Raw genomic sequence first — 21,055 nt, 5'->3', positions numbered from 1 at the left:
AAGTCTTTCTGTATTGCACAGCTTATAAACAAATCGATTGTGATTAGATCTAGAGATGTTATTGTCCCCCTTTAAAAAGCCCTCATTAGGTCAATCATTTTGTATAATACACACTTTGGCATGTATCTGTCCAGACCCATACAACAATTGGAATACCCACAGAGATACCTTACTAAAAGGATACAAGTCCTAAACAGCAGGTCTTGCATGGACCACCTCAAAGATTTATTACTATACTCAGTATCCTACAGAGTGCTTAGAGGTGATGTGTCTGGCATACAAGGCATCCTCTGACCTAATAGTGATGGACCTAGTGAACATCAACAAGTCAAATGGCATCAGAAATACTCAGTCCAGGTCTCTAAACTGAATGTTGTGGAAAGACAGATATATATCCAGAACAGACTATCCATTCAAGTAAAACAAATTTCTTCCCTGTCTATATTCAAATGCAACTTGGATCTAAGGATGGGTAATAGAAAATTTACTCCAGGATTACCCCTAGTGCCACTAATAGATAGAGGCAGTTCCTAAATGCTGCATCCCTTACATGGGTCCCCTCAATTTATCTACAGTATGATCACATTTATTCTCACTAGGGCTACTGTACAATTATTAGCCATGGGATAGGTAAGACCAATCAGGAAATGTTAATTCAAACAGCAAAATGGACATTAGCTAAGCTTAAAATGTCATCCAAGTGAACCTATGTTGTGGAAGTAAATAGTTTTAAAAAATTGCCCTTTTTTGATCACTAAGTGCCCCTATCACCCCCCCCCCCCATCTTCAACAGCTTCTGGCCTCTCTGCTTTTTCTTTACAGTAAGGGTAATAGATGTAATTGCTGGATTAACTGTCAGCCACTGACATTCGATGATGGTTTTAATTGAGTGTTGAGCAAGTATATAAGGTTAGCTGTGACTAATGCATTTTTTTCTGAAGAAGTCTAGATACCAGGATGAAAGCGCTTAATTTTACAATAAAGGAAGAGTGTTGATACCGTCTTTCTCCCAGGTTTGTTGTTTTTTCAGTCATATAAAGTAATTGACTTGCATCATTCACTTTTCTTGTTATTATAAAGTATGTAATGAAATCAGTCATCAAAGAACTCATGGATATGTTTCTCTCAGTGGTTCTATTAAGTAAAATCCTTCACTTGCATTGTGGCACATTATGATAGCATGGACTGTTTTGATCCATAGAGTTAGAAATTATGATACCATATGGGACTGTGAGAATTTTAGAAATTACTAGACTTCTATTATCTGGCAGAGATACAGTGTCTAGATTTAAGATGGTGTGAAAAAGGACTAAGAAACACTTTCTTTTTCTGTGCAATTATGGAATATGACTTTTGATAATAAAAATATCACTTGTTCTTCGTACAAAGTAATATACACTGTTGTTCTTGGCTCATCAATACATTTAATGAATATTTTGATATGACAAAAGTACATGATATTTACCAATGCCTCAGTGTCACCACAGAACCTGCCATTCTGTCTCATTACCCATTTGCCATGTTCTACAATGGACATGTTTTATGTCAAATTTCATTTCCATTCATAGACATTTCAGTTTCCTACACTACTTCAAGTGCAAACCTTATTAGCTATTTCTTTTTCTGTTAAAAATGTCTAGAAGCAGTGCATTGTTCAGCAGTGACAACTAACCATTATTAGTCTTGACTGCACAATTTGTATCAATTACTAGGAATGAACAACATCCTAAGATCAGGACAGATAAGGATCATGTGTAATTGTCTACTTTACTGAAATATGTGCAGCCAAGTTAAGAAGAATGGCTGAGCCAAAGTTGGAAACAGGGCAATATTCCTACAAACCACTCATGCAAGGAACAGCATTCAGTTCACTCTGCAACCATTGTAATGAATTTGTGTTAGTCAGATATTGTGATAAGTTATTGCTTTTATCATCATTGTCTTCATTGGGCAAGTCATTTTGTTTGAATTGGCTTTAATGAAATATTTGTCAAACATTTAAACATATACTGAAGGAGACATCTGATAGTTCTTGTGTGTATGTTGGTGAGCACAGAAAAATATTGTAAGATTTAAAACACAGTTCCTTTTCTTACAGTTTGCATCTTTGTTAAATGCCTGCATTTCATTTTATGTGCATTGTATGGCACAGTGATTGACATGAGTAAGATGGAGCCCAAATTAGAGTTGGTGCTAATACTACAGTAGTTTATAGACATTATGAAGAACCTCATTTACAAAACTGAGGGACTCTTACCGGAGGATGGCATCTAGGAAAGGAAGTACGAATGGTAGACAGATACTAGTAGATATACTGAAAACTTTAAAGATTAATATGAAATAAATTGTGTCAGCATATATCTTTAAATAATTTTATTATTATTCTTTCATTTACTTTGCAGAGAGCAGATGTGGCAGTTGCTCCATTGACTATAACCTTGGTACGAGAGGAAGTGATCGACTTCTCCAAACCCTTCATGAGTCTTGGGATTTCTATCATGATTAAGAAGCCACAGAAGTCTAAACCAGGTGTTTTCTCTTTTCTCGATCCATTGGCCTATGAGATATGGATGTGCATCGTTTTTGCGTACATTGGAGTCAGTGTGGTCCTGTTCCTAGTTAGCCGCTTCAGCCCTTATGAATGGCATACAGAAGAATTAGAAGAAGGCAAAGACCAGACGATCACTGAGCAGACTAATGAGTTTGGAATATTCAACAGTCTTTGGTTCTCCCTCGGGGCCTTTATGCAGCAAGGATGTGACATCTCACCAAGGTCAGTCTAGTTACTAAACTCATTTAAATTTTGTGCACTTTCGCTCCATGGTAAATGCCGTGGTGCATATACTTTCATCTACTTTTTTGTGTTCTTGTTTTATTTTATTTTATTCTATTCTATTTTATTTTTATTTTTGTTAATCATGTAGATTGATTGGTGTACTGACCCTTTTCAACCATGACCCAGGCTCTTCAAAGCAAGCTAAAAACAGCAAACATGGATAACTATATATCAAATTATAGTAATATTTCAAATTACAGAGATAAAATCCTACTGTGCAACTGATAAAATTTAAAGAATACAGAACATGTGGTAAATATGGTTTAAATGTGTGGAAATTCCATACTGTCAGTGCAGTGATTGCAAGGTATAAGGTATAGTGTGCAAGCAAAAAAACAGCACAGGACTGTTGTTTTTCTTCAAATAACAACATAAACACAGAAGATATATTTATAGGGAAACTTACTGCTGTTTATTTATTCACTCATTATCTCAAAAGCAGGAACAATTTGTGTGTTTGTATAAATACTTCTTAACATTGTCTCTAATGATTTCAGTGTCTGTTATTTTCTAATTTAAGAAAGTAAATTGTTACATACTGGTGGGCCTATTCTTGATAGGACTATTCACCTATGTTTATTTTAAACCTACGTCTAACTGGGTTGATGGCATCATCCTGGCTTTCACTTGAGTATAATTGTACCATCTAATCTGTAATCTTGAACATGGACAGTATTTTAAAGAAGGATGAGGTGAAAAGAAATGTGGCCTTGATTTGAACTGACAACCAGCTAAAATTCTCAAGAAGAATACAGTAATATGTATAGCATACCTCTCAACTGTCCAGACTTTCACAGAATGTCCAGATTTTTTACACATATTTTTGGTCTGTTCCTTATAAAATTTGTGATTTTCTGGCAAATCACTGGTATTATCTGAGGAATGAAGTCACTAAATAATGATACACACTTGTGTTTCATACTTCATATCCATCAGAAAAATGCATGCTAAGACAAATCCTGTCATTCTAGCAGCTCTCCAAGTTTATAAGAGCAGTACTTAAAATCTGTCCCTATTTTTGGGCCTTTGTCCCCCCATTCTGTCAGGCTTTGTCCACATTTTTGCATTAAGAGGTTGAGAGGTATGTGTACATTTTTCAGCTGTGGGGGGGATCAATATATCTCATTTTATACCACTTGTTTTTGAAAATTTTCCGTGACCACAAGACTAGCAAAGGTAAGCCATAGTCTAGTTTTGGTGTGAGAACATTCCTAGCTATTTTCATTTGAGCATCTGGGGATAGTAAGTGAGATTTTGTACAGCAGAGTTTGAGCTGAAATATGGTAGTATTGAATTTGTTGGCTAAGGGTCAAGGAAAGATCCGCTGCAAGGCCAGCGTGTCTTGGGCCTGTAATGGTAACAATGGGCTTGTTCATTATGTCTGTAATTAGAACTGGTGGCTGGTGATGCATTTTGAGAGGTGTAGCAAATAGCATAGTGGTCAGTTTTGAGAGGTTAACAAGTAATTTATTATTATCGCAGGTCCAGTTCTACAGTGCTGTAAAGCTAGTTTGTAGTTTGTGTTGTAATAGAATAATGGGAATGTCTCATTCAGTTTAGAGGTTGTCTGCAATTTAGTTATTTTAGACTAATGTGTTTATTACTGTTTGCTTTTTTCTTTACAAAATTTGTTTAAACTCACAATGTTTGAATGATTTGTGGCCTTCTGTTGATTAATTTCTTCTGAATAGTTGTACACATCATTTCAAGACTGCAAAATACTTACAGGGCCAGATTCATTAAAGCCTACAGTAAGTCTATACAATATGTAGCTAAGAACAGCCCTACCACATTTTTTGTGATTTCTAGTCACTCAGAAAGATTACATTAAGTCTACATGCAATCTACACTTTGTGGTAACCTTTATGAATCCCTGTCAGTATTTAAAGCTGCATAAAATCAGTAGGAAAACTAAAAAAGAAGGTGTGGGTTATGCATGTGTTGTGTGTTCACTGAGAATGGTATACATATAGTGTAGGCATCACTGAATCCTGGGGAGAGTGTGTGTGTAGCTCTCATCCCCTCAGCGGGAACAGCATATTTCGCTGCATATTTCCATTTTGTGGTCAAATGTTCATATGTATATAATGACTTTTTAATCACATAGAATAAGTGACTGAAAAGTATATATTAAGTGATGTTACAGTGATATTTTTTAAGTAACTGCTGAATAATTCAGTTTTGTGTTGTTGAACGTATATCTTTTAATATGAACAAGTGTCAGACAAGTAATTTCTAGTAATTGATGAATCATTGTTTTTCCTTCAAATTGTCTTTGCTGAGCTCTTATTATAGTAGAAGACTGCAAAAATATAGCAAAAAGTAATACAAGGAAGGGAGATAGTTATGTTAGTACACACTTTAATGCTGAAGGTTATAAAAAACATCTATATAGTCAAAAAGTGCTTTTATAAGTGAGTTATGGTACTAAAACCAAGTATGAATGTTGTGTATTTTCAAGCTTGATTTGCTTGAGTTGGAGTAAATATCGTTTTAACTGCCACTGACAAATGCACAAAAAATGGTTTGTAATCTGTAACAATTCCAAGTCAAATGTAGGTTTGGTTGACATGTATTTCTTACTGGTTTGTGGCAAACATTTCTTCAGCAATTTCGGTGATTGTTTTTTGGATTAAGATGAGTTATAATCTCTCAATTATTGGCTTTCTCCCAAGAATGCTGCTTATAGGCAGAAATAGCAATATAGCATTAACTTTGAGTGTCGTGTAGTGGTTTGCCTAGCTTTCAGTGCATCTTAGCACAAGAAAGGATACACATAACTGTTGTTTTTTTACCTAGCATAATTAGTGACAAGCCTAGATTTACCTAAAACTTAATTTCCTAAAGCTGTGCAAGTAACATATCGGGAATATTCTAATTTACTGATTAGTTAATGGACTAAACCTTGTTCCATAGCTCAGTAACAATTTCTGCACAAGGCAATCTGATCAACGTGTAAAAAATAAGCGTGTTGTTATGTGTTCATTTGAAGTGAATGTGTTATTTTCCTTAAAAGTTGTCTTTGAGGAAATAGGTTTTGCATATGCCTTGTCATTTTTTGGATTATAGGCAGGAACTGTTTGTCATATTTGTCTTACAAGCAGCTTTGCACATTAACAATACAGATAACTGTATACCAGCAGTTTAGCACAGAAGCTAAAGGCTGTTAACTTCTAATAAACATAATCTCTATACTGTAGTTTTGGGGGATTGTCTTTGCATGTTTTTTATGATTATGCAAAAATAAAGGATTAGGGCACTTTTTCTAACTCACACTGAGCGAAGAATTTATTCTGCAACCTTAAATTACATTTTAATATTTTTTAACATTTTAGTACAAGGGTTATTGTAATTTAATGCTGCCTTTTGGTGTTAACCATCTCCTTTTTATTGTACTATATACCTAGTGTCTGGTGATCCTTATTTTTCCAGCAACATTAGTGGATTACTTAATTCTGGTTAACCCATTAACTTAAGTACATTTTCTATGCATTTTTCTTTTTGTCAGCTGTTATCTTTTCCTGTCACAATTTTTGACCTGCAGTGCTAGAATAGTTTTGCAGCATTTTGGTTGTTTGCTTGCATGTAAACTTGTTTTTCCTGAGGTTTTATTTCAGGCATGTCAGCAATTTAGGTGTGATTTTCTTGAGTTTCCATTTCAGTCAAGTCTGTAATTTAGTACTCTTTTGTGCATTGAATTTAAACACCAGAGTACTGTCAAACAATCATTTATGTGCAGACGTTACAGTTCTAAGTACATGTGTTTATCTGCTTTATATGCTAAAGCTGGAGGTGGCTTGGAATGTCTGGTATCAAACTCTTGTCACACTGCATGAAAGTGCTGGAAAAGATGACTGATCAATGAAAACGGAGAGTAGTAGTAGAAAGTAAGATGGGAGATGAGCAGTTTGGATTCAGATCATGATGCAGCACAACAAACCTGATGTTTCAGTGTGACAGATAGTGAAGAAGCTAGAGTTGAGGAAGAAGTCCAACTGGGAATTCATAGGCCTGGAAAACATATGACAAGGTCCTAAGAAAACTGACTTGGGCACTCCTGCAATGGATTGAAGTTCTATAAACATTGGTATAATTAGTGCAGGATAAGTACAATTACCCAGTGACACATGTACAAAACGTGTTCATACTCACAGAGGAGTTTACATTGAGAGCCAGTGTGCATCAGGGTTCATCTCTGAACCTACTGCTGTTCAAACTGGTGATAGACCATCTGCAAACAGGTTGGAGGGGACAGATCAACAAGGCTGCTGTATACAGAGGACGTAACTTTATATACAGGTAATGGACAGTAACTTCAGCAAATGTTAGAGAAATAGAATGCAAAACTGAAGGCATTTGGGATGAATCTGGGAACAGACAAAATAGTTGTCATGGCAGCAAATGGGGAGATCAGAAGAAGCTATAGAATAAGATAGTATTGGAAATAGTGGAAGATGTTAACAGCTTCAAATACTCGAAGCTGAAAAGCAATATGTGTGTAAAACCGTGACAATAGCAGCATTTGTGTACACTACAGAAACGTGGGCACTTAAGGCACAGCAGCTGTGCAAGCTAGAGCTGATGAAATAAAGTGCTTGAGATAGATGGTGGGATGGATGCTGTGGAACATACAAAGAAAGGATGACATCAGAGCAAGCAGATACAAAACTAGTTCTAGTTGCACAGAAGGTCCAATGTTATGGTAGTTTTGGCACATGTACTCAAAAGCAGAAGATAATTTGGTGCTTAACATTTGTGAGATACTGCAAGAAGACAAAAGGAAATGAAGATGTCCAACAAAAAAAAGATGGATTTTACGACAGAAGGCCTGTGACAGTTAGGCATGACTTTGCAGAAGATAGGAGAGTGGCATTCAGTCAAGAGCAGTGGCAGTAGTTGATGATACACCCCTAGCCCTATATAGAAAATGGGAGTTGTTGTTAATTTGTAGCCCAGCGAACCTGATGACTTTTTCTATGAAATGGTTTTCCCACAGGTAACTGAAGGCCAGCTCCTTGAGTTGTAGCTGCCTGAGTGCAAATACTTGATGTCAGAGGTCAAATACTTAGTATGTGCAGGATCACAGTTTATGCGAGACTGATATGTGCTTTCCTGGGGATTTTTTTATTTTTTTTTGACACGTGAGCTTGCCAGCTGTAAAAGTGTTGATATGAGTGTCTGTTAGAGGAAGTGTCCTCATTCTTTGGAAATCGAACAGTACTTCCTTGATCATTTGTGCACTGATCTTTCATAAAGGAAGCCTACAAAATCACTTTCCTTAAAGCATGAAAACTGCTTCATCGCTATGTGTCATAATGTTCAAAAAGTTAAAATGTTGATTTTTTGGGTCATCACTGTTAAATTGTAAAAGTTATGATTGCACGTTTGCATTTTGCAATTCTAACTCACAGTTTTGATTATTTTCATAATAAAATCAACATGTTCATTTAGTTGATCCTTTGGACCATGCCATGACATGTTTCTATAAAAACTGTTGTATACTTTTCCTAAATGTAGAATTCTGCTCTGTGGAATGGAACTCATGTCTATTCAAGCTATTTGCAAACACTTTAATCATATAAGAAAACAGACTTACTGTGGAACCATCACTAACTAAGGCAGACGTGATGAAACATCTGTACAGACAAAACAGATGTCTTTGTACCAAATACCATGCTCTACAGCAAAGCATTATCAGTGCTAAGTGCTGCTTGCAGATTTCATTTGGAAGTTAACTCTTACCTGTACTACCTGACTATAGGAACTGAATGAATAAAAATAAATTCATCCAGTAAGACACTGAACAAAAAGAAAAAAATACCTTCAAAACACATCCGTTCCAATATGTACATAACAGAAAAGCACTACAGTTATGAAGTCAGCACATAAATACAAGATCTATAATAAATTTCTGTAGCTGATAATTGTGTATTTTCATAATAATCATTATGATATTGACAGTTGCAAAACCCCCTTTTCCAAGTAGTACACATGAATTCTGATCCAGCTTCCTGTTGTCTGTTTTGGCAGGTCCTAGAAGAAAATTACTTAGGTTCATAGTTAGATCCTAGGCTAACAACCATTAGGGCCTTTATAAGCATAGTCATGCAGTCCAACTCAATTGTGACTGTATATATTACGAACATTTATTAGGAGGGGTATGTTAGTAAGTTTCTAGAGGTTGGGGGGATGTTGGTTTGGGCGTCACTGTCTGCCTCTGTCTATCAGAGACATGGGGGCCAGACCCAGGGTGAATTTCTGATTTCCCATGTATTGGTTAAGGTTACACGTAAATAGGGTTATGGATGGACTCAGCTTCACATGGATGGGGATTGTTCCAAATCATGGGGATTCTCTGAGACACATATTTGTCTTGCCAACATGTCTTATTTATGTCACAAGCAAAATTTAAATCCTTGTATCTAGTGGCTCTGATGCTATTCATTTTGCAGATATGCAAGAGGTCCATCACAGCTGGATTTGAGGATGCCTTATATGCCAGGCATAGATTGTCTCTCAGTAACCTGTAGGAGACAGATGATAGAGACAGGGCTTTAAAGTGACCTGTGTAGGACAATATGTATAGAACCTAGATTCTCCTGGTAAGGAATATTTGTGGAAATTCCAACTGTTGCATATGTTTGGTCAGGTACATGCCCCAAGGGGGCATTATACTCAGTGGGTCTGATCCATCCATTCACAACCCCTTTTTGCACATTGGGTTGTGGTGTCACTTCAACAGTGACAATCATCTAAACCCTAGGTTTACACCGCTGGGTGGCTAGCCCTGCCATGGTAATTCTTCCATGCCACATACTCACACCTGTGACCAATTTAGAGTATCCAATTCACCTACTGCATATCTTTGGACTGTAGGAAGAAACCAGAGCGCACAGAGAAAACCCACAAAAACACAAGTAGGACATGCATACTCCACACAGAAGGCACCCCAGTTGAGAATCAAACCATGGAACCTCTTACTGTGAGGTGACAACACTATCCACTGCTCCACTGTGCCACCCCAGTGATGGTCTGATAACCTCCACAAAAAGTGGCACTATGACTTTCTTAGACCTGGATGCCATGCCCTTACAAACAAGTTCAGAAATATAGAATGATTTTCTTTCTGCCTTGATCGTTGGTCAAAGGTCAGATTACTGTCTACCTATGTACCCAGATCCCTGACTACGGAGTAAACTCTTATTGATGTCTTATCAATAGAGTAATTAGCCTGGGTGGCAGTTTTCCTAAAAGGCACTATAATGCATTTATTGGCATTGAGTTTTAGTCCATTACTTTGGTACCTGTCATTTACCTGTGTTAGACCCTCTTGTAAGATGTTTGTGTTAGGGGAATCTGTTATACCTCCCAGTTTCCAGTCATCTGCAAACATGGTCAGCCAAAAGCCCTTGACAGTAGTCTTTAGCTCTGAAAAGCAGATGCCAAATAGGAACAATCCCAGCATGGAACCTTGAGGTACCCCACTAGTGACTGGCTCTGAGAAGCAGATGCCAAATAGGAGCAGTCCCAGCATGAAGCCCTGAGGTACCCCACTAGTGACCAGTCTCTTACTGGAGGTGTTATCACTAATCTTGACTTCCTGGGTCCTGTATGTGAGCCATCAGGCAATCCAATGAGTTATTTTGGGGTTTAGGCCCAGATCGGTGAGTTTGACAATTGTACCCAAGTGGGGTATTGTATCAAACACCTTTCCTAGGTCAAGGTAGGTGGTATGTACTGCTTTCACCTAATTAGTTGCCTTGGTGACCTTCTCTAAGAAGTCCATCAGGTTTAGTAGACATGATCTTCCCTTGACAAAGCCAGACTGGGCTGGGTTCAGTGTCTAGGTTCCCTATGTCTTTGTTGATCATATTCCCAATAATTTATTCCATGGCTTTGCATATTAGATTAGTCAGACTAATAGATCTGTAGTTTTGGGGTACATTTAATGGTCCACCCTTGTGAAATGAGATAATTGTTGCAGTTCTCCATTTTCATGGTACAGAGGCTAGGGTTGAAAAGTTATTTAAGTGGTCATGGTAGTTGATATTTCAAGCTATTTAGGTGACATCCTGGGATATTTTTATGGCCCAGTGAGGCAGTATATTTGGGCTTAAGTGCTGCCAGGACCTGTTCCCTGTTAATAGTTGGGAGGTTATGCTGGCAGCTATTTCATGAAGTAATGGAGTGGGGGTTGAAGTTTGAGCTGAATTTGTCAGCCAGCAAATTCACCATATCACTGTGATTAGTGAAGATGGCAACATTCTCTACCAGTTTGGCACACCGATTTGTGCTGCCTTTGAAGTCTCAGACATAGTTGTAGAAGGCCTTCTCATTGTCCTCAGCCTGTGAGGTTATCTTGACCTTGTAAGTGGCCTTGTTGGACTTTTAGTCCTCTTAATTTCCTATTTAGTTTAATGAAATGGCCCTTTCATTATGGGAGTTGCTTTTCCTGATTTTATCCATGAATTTTTTTCTTATTTTATATACTCTATCTTTCTTCAGTCTGGTGAGTGGAGCATCTTGTGTGTTGTACGTGGAGTCCTCTGTGACAAGTAAGGAGAGTAATGTGTATGCTTGCATTATTGCTTTGCTCTTGGTTGTCCACTGAGTGTAGGAGTACATGTGGTGTTTGACATTGCTTTTGTTGAATGCTTTAGAGATTTCTGAGCCATTTATAGGCTTAGAAGGTCTTTGAGGTTTGGGAAGATGGCTTTCTAGTGCCTCAGCATATGTTAGTCTGTGTTTGTGGTGGACAGTGTGTATGTGTGTGTGTGTGTGTGTGTGTGTGTGTGTGTGTGTGTGTGTGTGTGTGTGTGTGTGTGTGTGTGTGTGTGTTCTTGACAACCTTGTTTGTATGCAAAATGTTTGCCTCCAGTGAAACTGTGTATGAATATCTCTCACATACTGTTTTGTGTTTGTTTTCTTAAGGCATAAATGGTTGTCTATGAATAAGAGACAGTTACTACATTGTCTTAGGATACCCATATATACCATGCTGCCTAAGGAGATATTTGGAAATTGCATATCCTTGTTGTCTGGACCTTTATTTGGGTGTACAACTGTAGGTCATGGATTGAGTTATACAGAGGTCACTTTGGTGGTTTCTGGGGATTGGCACTACACAATGTTAGATTGTACTAATATTTGGTAGTAGTGATGTTTACTGTGCAAGCTAGCTAGTGTCATACTAAGTTAAAGGTTTCAATTCTAAGAGAAGTTTTATAGATAAAAAGTACTTTCTGGACATTTGTGTCTATGCAGGGTACTGCCACTGCTAATGTAATTACATCAAGAAAGATTGCTTGTAAGTGTAATGCTACAGCAATACTTAAAATACCTTGACAAGGTAATTTCAAGTATTTGGGATCTTTAGAACTATTTAAAGGAAAATCATCAAATAAAGCAAAAATTAAAGCAGCAGCATTCTAAACAGTTAACTAAAGAGCAAAGCAATAAATCTGTTATTTGCCCTATCTGAGTGTGGCTAGGCTGCCAAGAAGATGGAAGCTCTGAAAAATGAGTAGTATGCAGTTTGTAGTAATGGAGGTTTACTGGTGTATAACAGCGGTTTGCTGAGTGAGCACTTGGTATTATGTATATACGGGAAACAATGGATGGACAAGTACTTAAATAGGTTACACAACAGAAAATATCAATGAAAGGGGGGGTAGGGACTTTTTGAAAGTTCAATTACCATAAGGGGTGGAGGTCAGAGACACATCCTTTTAAAACCACAACATGCTCAAATCCTGCACATGCATTGAAAATTACAACATTCTATCTAAATAAGTTAGAGGAAAAGGAATTTTTCTAACAAAATTTGAACATATTCATGTAAAAAAAAAAACTCTCTATCATGCCAGCCTCAGTTAGTTAAATTAAATCTACAGATATTTAGATATTTCAGCCTACACCAATACATTATCTGGTTCATCCTTGTATCGAGTGTGAGTTAGCTAGACAGCTGTCTGGTCTATCTTATATGGTCTACTAGGCAGTTAATTGACACACAGATCCAATTGTTTTGAAAGTTGACACTTCCCTGTGCTTGTGCAGCCTAGGAGTGGTGTGGGTTGATGCAAGGGGGATTGCCCCCACAAGAATTTTTTATTTTTTGTTAGAAGTTAGATTTTGCATGTGCCAGGGTTGTTTCTTTGTACTTATGTAGTACTGTGTCTGTTTCTTTGTTTTTGACCTTTTATGATTGATATAATTGCAGTCAATGTTGGGTATACCTATATATATGGGTCTATTTTGGAAGCTTGAAGTTTCAAAACTTTGAAGTTCATATGGCCTAGACCATAAGACTGAAGTTTTGAAACTATAAACAGTTTAAATGGAGATTGCTGTACAGCATGGAATGGGATATTTACTGTTCTCTTCACAGCAGTGCAATCTTGGATTTAGTATATTTAATCAGCAGGGATGTGGAGGTGAAGGGGGGCTTGCCCCCCTGCATAAACATTAAAAAAAATTACTTGAAGTTTCAAACTTTCAAAACTTCGATGTTGTGGTCTTGGCAATATGACATTCGAGGTTTAGAAAGTTCAGACTTCTAAAGTAGATCCATGTACATATATATAAGAGAGACAGAGTGACAGAGGGAGATAGAAAACATTGTGTGTTCCAACTATGTGTTGTATGCATGGGCCATCTCCGAACTAGGTACCTAATGGTTAACATAATGCAAAAAAATCAAAAAATACATATTGTGATTCATTACATTGATTTTTGAAACTGATTACTTAGTTTCCCTTGGCAAAGAGCTTTTTGATATTCAGAAGAAAATTACTTGGAAAGTTCGGCTAAAGTTCTCTAAAACTGTATTTCCTCTTTGTACTGAGACAAGTCCTGGGAATGAAGACTGACTAGAAAATCTGTTTCTCATCCTTTTAATGTGTAGCTGGTGAACAACATTAGTTTACTTGCTTAACATGAATTAATATTACTTTGTGATTGGCTTCATTTGAGATCATTTGCTCTTTATAGAGTTTTTTTTCTAAATCTGCACCTTGTTAACACAGTTGATTTTTATTGCATTGTTGTTAATGTGCATTTTTCCAGTTGCTGTATATTCTAAGTCATTTAAATTTTTTCTTCGTGTTTTTATAAAATGTTTGGCCAAATTAATAAAAATAAGTACATATATAATGGACTTTAGTCATTAAGTAAGGCATCTGCTAGCAGGCTTGTGGTGTCATCTGGATGAAAAAATGCAGTATGTTATTTTTAAGCTCATATTTTTAGTGTTGGATTTTAATACCATTCTGTCAAATTGCTATGAAAAATCTTAATTCATGTGTTTCAATACCCTAGTACTTCTGTCCTTTTATTATTTTATTAACCTTTACATAACTCCATTTGTGTATTATTTCTTTTGTCCAAATATGGCTAACCTGAAAGTAAAGTAAATTTTAAAAGAAGCAACACGGTTCCTGAAGGAAGTTCAGACTATATTTATCCAGAAAAGTATGCATTCCTGTTTACTACAGAAGTATGAATGGACAGCACCACTCATTATGATGATACAAAGTTATCCCAATTCTATAATTGCAACAGAATTTATATATTATATCGATTGTGTTCTTAACCTTAGGTCTTCCCTTATTACAGTAATGACAGGTTGCAGAATATTACAATTAATAGTAATTAGTGTGTGAATAGTCGGTATTTCTGGCATTTGCCTAATTGAAGTATTGATTTACAAATTATCAATGATTTTGTTAATAGCAGCAAATCACACATTCTGATTGCTGTGGTACTGCTCCACCAGGCAGTTTAGCCTGCTGCCTTTTTGATGTACTTTTAACAACATTGAGATGTTTTGCTGAAATTGAGTACAAACTTATCTTGTTGCTCAATCAATGTGTTGCCCTTGTATGTACATGTAAGTTAACACAATAGATTTAGATACTTTCAGTTGCTGTATCTATCTACACACACACACACATATACACACACACACACACACACATATATATATATATATATATATATATATATATATATATATATACACACACACACACACACACACACACACACACACACACACACACACATATACACAATGTTAAAGTTTTTAATTTGAGGTCCCATCTAATTCATTCCACCAACAATACAGTTGGAAGCTAGAATTTTTATTTTTTTTGTTTATCCTTTATTGACCAGGTTAGTCCCACTAGGATATTATACTACTCAGGGACATTTGGTCAGAGCATTGAGGAACATCCCCTATTTATCATTGTTGTAAATGAGCCTCATTTTTTGTGAGCACTTCCTGTTTCCATTCCCAACACAGAGGCAGTCTGTAGAAACAGGGAGGCAGATGGAATGAAAATTAGAAAATTGAGTAGTAAGAGAAATGGAGGAGAAAGCCAATATGGGCCCAAAGAATGCATGCTGGATTCTGAGGTGATGTTTCAAAGAAATCTGGCTGATGGAGATGAGTTAGCAAGTGATGGAAGTATAATTACAACCCTCTACTCGGGAGGATTGTGGGATGATTCACTTACAGAAATGGTGATACAGACTGAGACAGAAAATGATGGAGACATTTCCTGGAAAATACTATATGAAAAAATACAAAAAGGAGGATACAGAGACAATTTTGAAGAATAGTGGTGAGATGAAAAATAAAAAATGCAGAAAAAGTTAAAGAAGTTAAAAGGGCATTAGCAGAAAAGAAAAAGAAACTAATGAAAAATTGAAGTATGGGGTAAGGATTCAAAGTAAAGAAGACAAAGAAATAGACAGGTATGAAGTGTTGGGACTGTAATCCATGAAATCTTTCTGTAATAAAAGCGTTTAAAAGAGAAACAAACCAAAAAAAAAATCTTGTAAAATGTTGAACACAGGTGGAAAGAGAAATTTTGAAAGGACATTTGAAAACTTTAGGTAAAGAAGTACTGGACATTGCAAAGGTTTATGATGAAGGTGTTTATAGACTGGTGGATGGGATTGTACTGTTGTGTTGAAAATAGAGAAAAAAATTATACATATACCAGGCACGATAAAAATGGAAGGGAATGGGGTGCCGTAAAATACTAGGGACAACCAAATATTTTTTTGTGTTAAGCATTAAACAAGGACATTTGATAAATAACTGTGATAAAAGAAAATGTTTTTTTGAAGAGAAATGAGACATAATGCAAAACATGAATTTAAATCTATAAATGTAACAAAATTAGTCATCTATACATAGATTGTAAAAATGAAAATAACATTAAGGAAAAAGAAAGGGAAAGAGAAGAAATTTTAGCGGTAGTAGAAATAGAAGAAACGTATAAACAAAATAATAAAGATGACATAAAAGAAGTCTCTGAAATAAGTGATGAAGTAATTTGGGGGATAGTTAAATAAAAAAAATAATTCTATTGCTAAAAGGGTAAACAATAGAAACTAAAATTTAAAGGGATAAGTACAAAAGAAAAGAAGAAAGGAAATGGATAAAAAAGAATATATACCACTAATGGTTGAGAGTTGGTATAATTGTTAAAATGTTTGACTCAAGGACCCAAGGTACAGTGTTTAATTTTCACCTTTGGGAAAATTGGCTAGTCTTAGAATGGCTCATTAAGACAGCTAGCCCAATAATTATCTATGAACTTATGAAACCATGTATCTAAGGAAAAGGTAAAATGGAAATGTTATAGTATTTTCTGTAAATGTGAATAGTATTGAGAATATAGTAAGAAGAATATGGACTTTAGAGTTGTGTAATTCATATGATGTAGATGTAATTATATTAGAAGACACAAGATTTTTAATAAATGACAGATTGCAGAGAAACTATGGGAAGGAAACATAATCTGTAATTTGGGACTTGAGAGATGTTCTGAAGTAACCATATTATGTAGAAATACAGTGAGGATATTATATGTAACTTTAGCAAAAATGGGAAGATTAATCTTTGTAGATTTAAAATGGAAAAAAAACAGTATATAGAATTATAATTATATGTTTATACTAATTATAAAGAAAGGGTAAGCATATTTCATCTGAGTTTAGACTATGTAGTGACAGATATGAATATTGTAATAGCAAGATACTTTAATTGTGATTTGAGATCCACATAAAAATTGAAGGGAAATTATATAAGGAACATGTTAGAAGTTATAAGATATGGTAAGTTAAAACTCTGAGACAAAAAATCATGGACTTACAATGGGGCTATGTCTAGAACTGAAATAGATTATTTTGTAGTAAGAAGCTTTATTTATAGGAGAAGGGGACGTAGTTGACGCAAGATTTTCTGATCATCTTGCAATATGGCTAGAGATAAAGGAAAACCAATAATATATAAAAATAGGCAAAGGAATAAAACAGATGAATGAGAAAGCATAAAATGAAAAAGGAAAGAGATTAGTAATACAGTTATGGAAAAATTATATTGCAATGAGAACATTTTATAAAAAAGTGGTCTGAATGGTGGCTTATATTTAAGGAAAATGTAAAAAATGTTTTTATAGTAGCAATATGATGTGACAAACACAGAGCAAGAAAATATAAAATAACATATAATGATGTAGTGGAAGATTTAGAACATGATGCAAAGTACTTTGACAAAGAAAAAGAACTATATGAAAGAAATCAAGAAAAATACAAGAACTGTTATATTAGCAACACTATTTTTTACAAGGAAAATAGAAGAAGAATCAAGTTACTTAAGATTAATAAAGGAAGATGGTAGTGTAATAAGAAAAATAAAAAAATATGTAAAAGAAGAGATGAACATAGGAAAAGATGATGAGAATAGTATAGTACAACATGTACAAGAAATGTTTAAAGATAAAAGAAGGTAGTGAAAACACAGAAAGTAAAAAGGTTAAAAGAAAAAGAGAATATGGAGTTGTAAAAGGTGATTCTTTTTACAAGCTAGATAAAGTAATAGGACAAATACATATATATCTGTCTACAGGGCCAGATGGAATACAGTAAGAAATGCATAAAAATGTAAGGGATTGTCAAAAAATATTTTAAAGATTTTGAATGAAGGTTAAATGAAGATTCTATGTATAAAGAATTATGCAGTGGAATACTTTATATGGAAGAAAGAAGATAAAAGATAATTACAAAACTGGAGACTGATAGTATTGAATAATAATGATAGTAATATCTTTATGAAAATAATACAAAAGAGATTTGAAACTGAAATGGAAAATATTATGGAAGATAGTATATATAGTATAGAGGGGAAGGGTTGTCAAGAATTATTTATGATGATTAGAGATATTGTGGATGATATGAACAGAAAAGAAGCAAAATTCATGATACACTTTTATAAGGCATTTTATGCAATTGGACATGAAATCTTATGGGTAATAATGAAAGAATATAATATAAATGAAAAAGGATGTAATAATAAAGTAAAAACAAATACTTGTAAATGGCTGGTTTAGCCAATAAATGCATATGAAGAATGATATATGACAGAGATACCCAATGAGTTGTACACTCTTTACATTAGTTGTTAATTTGATAGTATATCGAATAAATTACAAAATGATGGAGGTTGGGGTATATAACACCTGAAGGGTTAACAATTCCAGTTCTGTAAACATATGCAATGTCATTATAATAATTGCAAAAAAAAATTGTATTAAAGACATAGTAATTTACACAAATTGAATGTCTAGAGGTGATAAGGATGGCTTTAAATAGATAAAAAAGTAATGGTTTAGGTGTTGTAGGAAAGACGGGGTATATGTTTTACAGTGAATGAAATTTACGTGTTAGATATATCATTTGGGAAGAATGATGTTAGTAGAATTCAATGGGGAAAAAAACAATAGAATAAATAAAGCAAACCTGTCCTTTCTGGAGTACAAATACTTATGTAGCTGACAAAATTATATTTAATATTTTTTTTTAAATATGGGGCTCTAGATTAAACACAGTAAAAAGAGGAGGTCTGTATGTAAATATAGAGGAAGAGGGTTTAGTGTTAATTAATCCATTGGTATATGCTGCTTCATTAAATTTGTACAAAGTGCTAAAGTGGATAAATGAAAAAAAGAAATTAGTAGTACATATGTATAAACATAAGTATGATTCATTCTGAGGTATTTTAAAAAAGAGTAAAAGAGAAAAAAGCATGTATAAATAAAGAAATAAAATGTTACGAAGAAAAAAATATATATTTTTTTTTGTGAAAAATAAAAATTGATGTTATCGAGAAAAAAAAGGTGTGGTATAAGAATGAAATGATAAAACATTATTATGTAAAACCAATGAAAACATTAAAGCCATAAAATAAGAAATAAATGGTGTAATCAGAAAGTACAATATCAAGATTTTTTGTGGAGACTGGTATTAAATAAATTACCAGTAAAAGGAAATATGCCATATAAAAGAAAAGTAACAGAATATGTTTCCATTGTCAAGAAGAAGAAACTACTGAATTTGTATTTTTGAAATGTAAAAGAGTAAAAAAGTTATGAGGCATACTATGTAAAGATGATTTTTAAGACATAAAAGAAGTGGATAAAATAAACATGGATATGATTAAATATAGATATTATAAGAATAGAAGGAAAGAATATGTTAAAAGAATCAACAAAAAGTTATTTATATCATATGGGATTTATGGATTGAAAGAATAAATTGTGTTTAATGGTAAATGGATTTTAGCAACAATATTAAGTAAAATCAGATGGTAGTTATGGAAAAGGGATTGGTGGTCTAAAAGGGATGAAAATTTAGTATGACTGTAAGGAAAATTATGAATATGTTTAATGTCTATATTTATTTATTTAATTATTATTTATTGTCATTTGTTGACTTGGAAAGTCCACTGGGTCAGAAACCCATTTTCAGTGGAGGCCCAGGGAGAAAAGCTCCAGTTACAGATCATAATCTTTACAACAAGATACTATTTATAATAGTAAAACAGTGCACAAAAGGTTTCCTAGTTATTAGTAATACACAGAGTAGAAAGTTTTATACAATGTAGTTATGTGTTACTAGTACATATACAGTATATGTAATGGCATTTATTGTATGGAGGGAAAAAAAGACAGTAGATACATTCATAATAAACAGGTCATTTATTCACTTCAGTACTTGGGAAGTTTAAGCTATAGCCTGATAATAATTATAGAGACAAGACAACAATTGACATATCTTAACTGGTGTAGAAAAGACAATAAAGTTCAGAGATTTACAAATTATTAATTGAAATCAAAAAGAGTGATAGTAGTTAGAAAATCTTATAATTTGTTTATGCTGGTGTATAGTTCTGGGCACAAGGCCAGATTTGATTGTTAAAAAGTGGCTTTTTTTAGGGCAAATTTGAAGGTTTTTATGGAATCAAGTTGTGTAATAGAGGGGAGTTGGGCATTCCATAATTTTGTTAGGTATTGGGAGTATAAGGTTTGTCCAGCTGTCTTATTGGGTTTGGATATGCTTAGAAGATGTTAGTACACATCTGTAAATATCTGTAAATACAGAAGTATGTTGTAATTAAGAGTTCTTGTTTTATATAAATAAAGGATCCCCTACTCTTTTCAATCAGTGCCATGGGATCTTTTACATGCATCTGAACTGCCATCAATTCAAGCAGATGGGGGCCTTGGTTTAATATTTCATCTGAATGGTGGCACATTCAGGAGTGTGGCACTCCTCTTATACTGCACTGCGTTTGCAGCAATTGATCAACCTACTGTGGGAATTGAACCCACAGCCTTCTGAACCAAAGATGAGCCTGATACATATTGCACCACTGACACAGAGTAATCTATTCTATCATCAGAGGAGCAATATTCTTTTTTACTATTTTACATTTTGCTGAGGAACTGGGCTTGAAGCACAGCCTTTCCTGTAAGGTTTTCATTCATATTTTTGCCTTTATATTAAAACTCACATCTTTTCATTAGGGCCAGAGATAATTTTAAACTTTAAAGCGGATTCATGGTTGTTAATTCTCAGTAGTAACTGTTAAGCATGCCGGTGAAGATGTTTTGAAATATAATTTCCAACCATACTTTATGATTATTAAAGTTTAAGGCTACTGTCTTACACAGAGAGCTATGAAACTATCTCTGTTTATAAGCTGTCACTGAAGCATCACAACATGTTTAGCATGCTACATGTTGATCAGTAAGGCAGAGGCTTCTCTCTGCATGTGAGATGGAATGCAAGCTAAAACACAAAAGACAAAAAAAGGAAACCAATAATAACCAGTCCTCTCTATTTTACTTGACTAATACCATCTTA

General features: G+C 34.6%; 1 protein-coding gene across 4 annotated transcripts in view; it reads left to right on the top strand.

Moving 5' to 3' along the window:
• Positions 1 to 21,055, top strand: part of GRIA1 (glutamate ionotropic receptor AMPA type subunit 1) — a 2,520,544-nt gene that overhangs the window by 1,712,104 nt on the left and 787,385 nt on the right. For all 4 annotated transcript variants that reach the window (XM_044069490.1, XM_044069489.1, XM_044069493.1 and 1 more), the window contains exon 11: positions 2,403 to 2,773. In XM_044069490.1, coding sequence (XP_043925425.1) covers positions 2,403 to 2,773 — 371 coding nt within the window. The remainder of the gene's footprint in view (positions 1 to 2,402; positions 2,774 to 21,055) is intronic.

This window comes from Protopterus annectens, chromosome 4.part0 (genome assembly GCF_019279795.1).
Source record: "Protopterus annectens isolate FY-2018-M chromosome 4.part0, PAN1.0, whole genome shotgun sequence".
Lineage (NCBI taxonomy): Eukaryota > Metazoa > Chordata > Ceratodontiformes > Protopteridae > Protopterus > Protopterus annectens.
The sequence above is the reverse complement of the archived record's forward strand: the minus strand, read 5'-3'. Positions and strand labels throughout refer to the sequence as shown.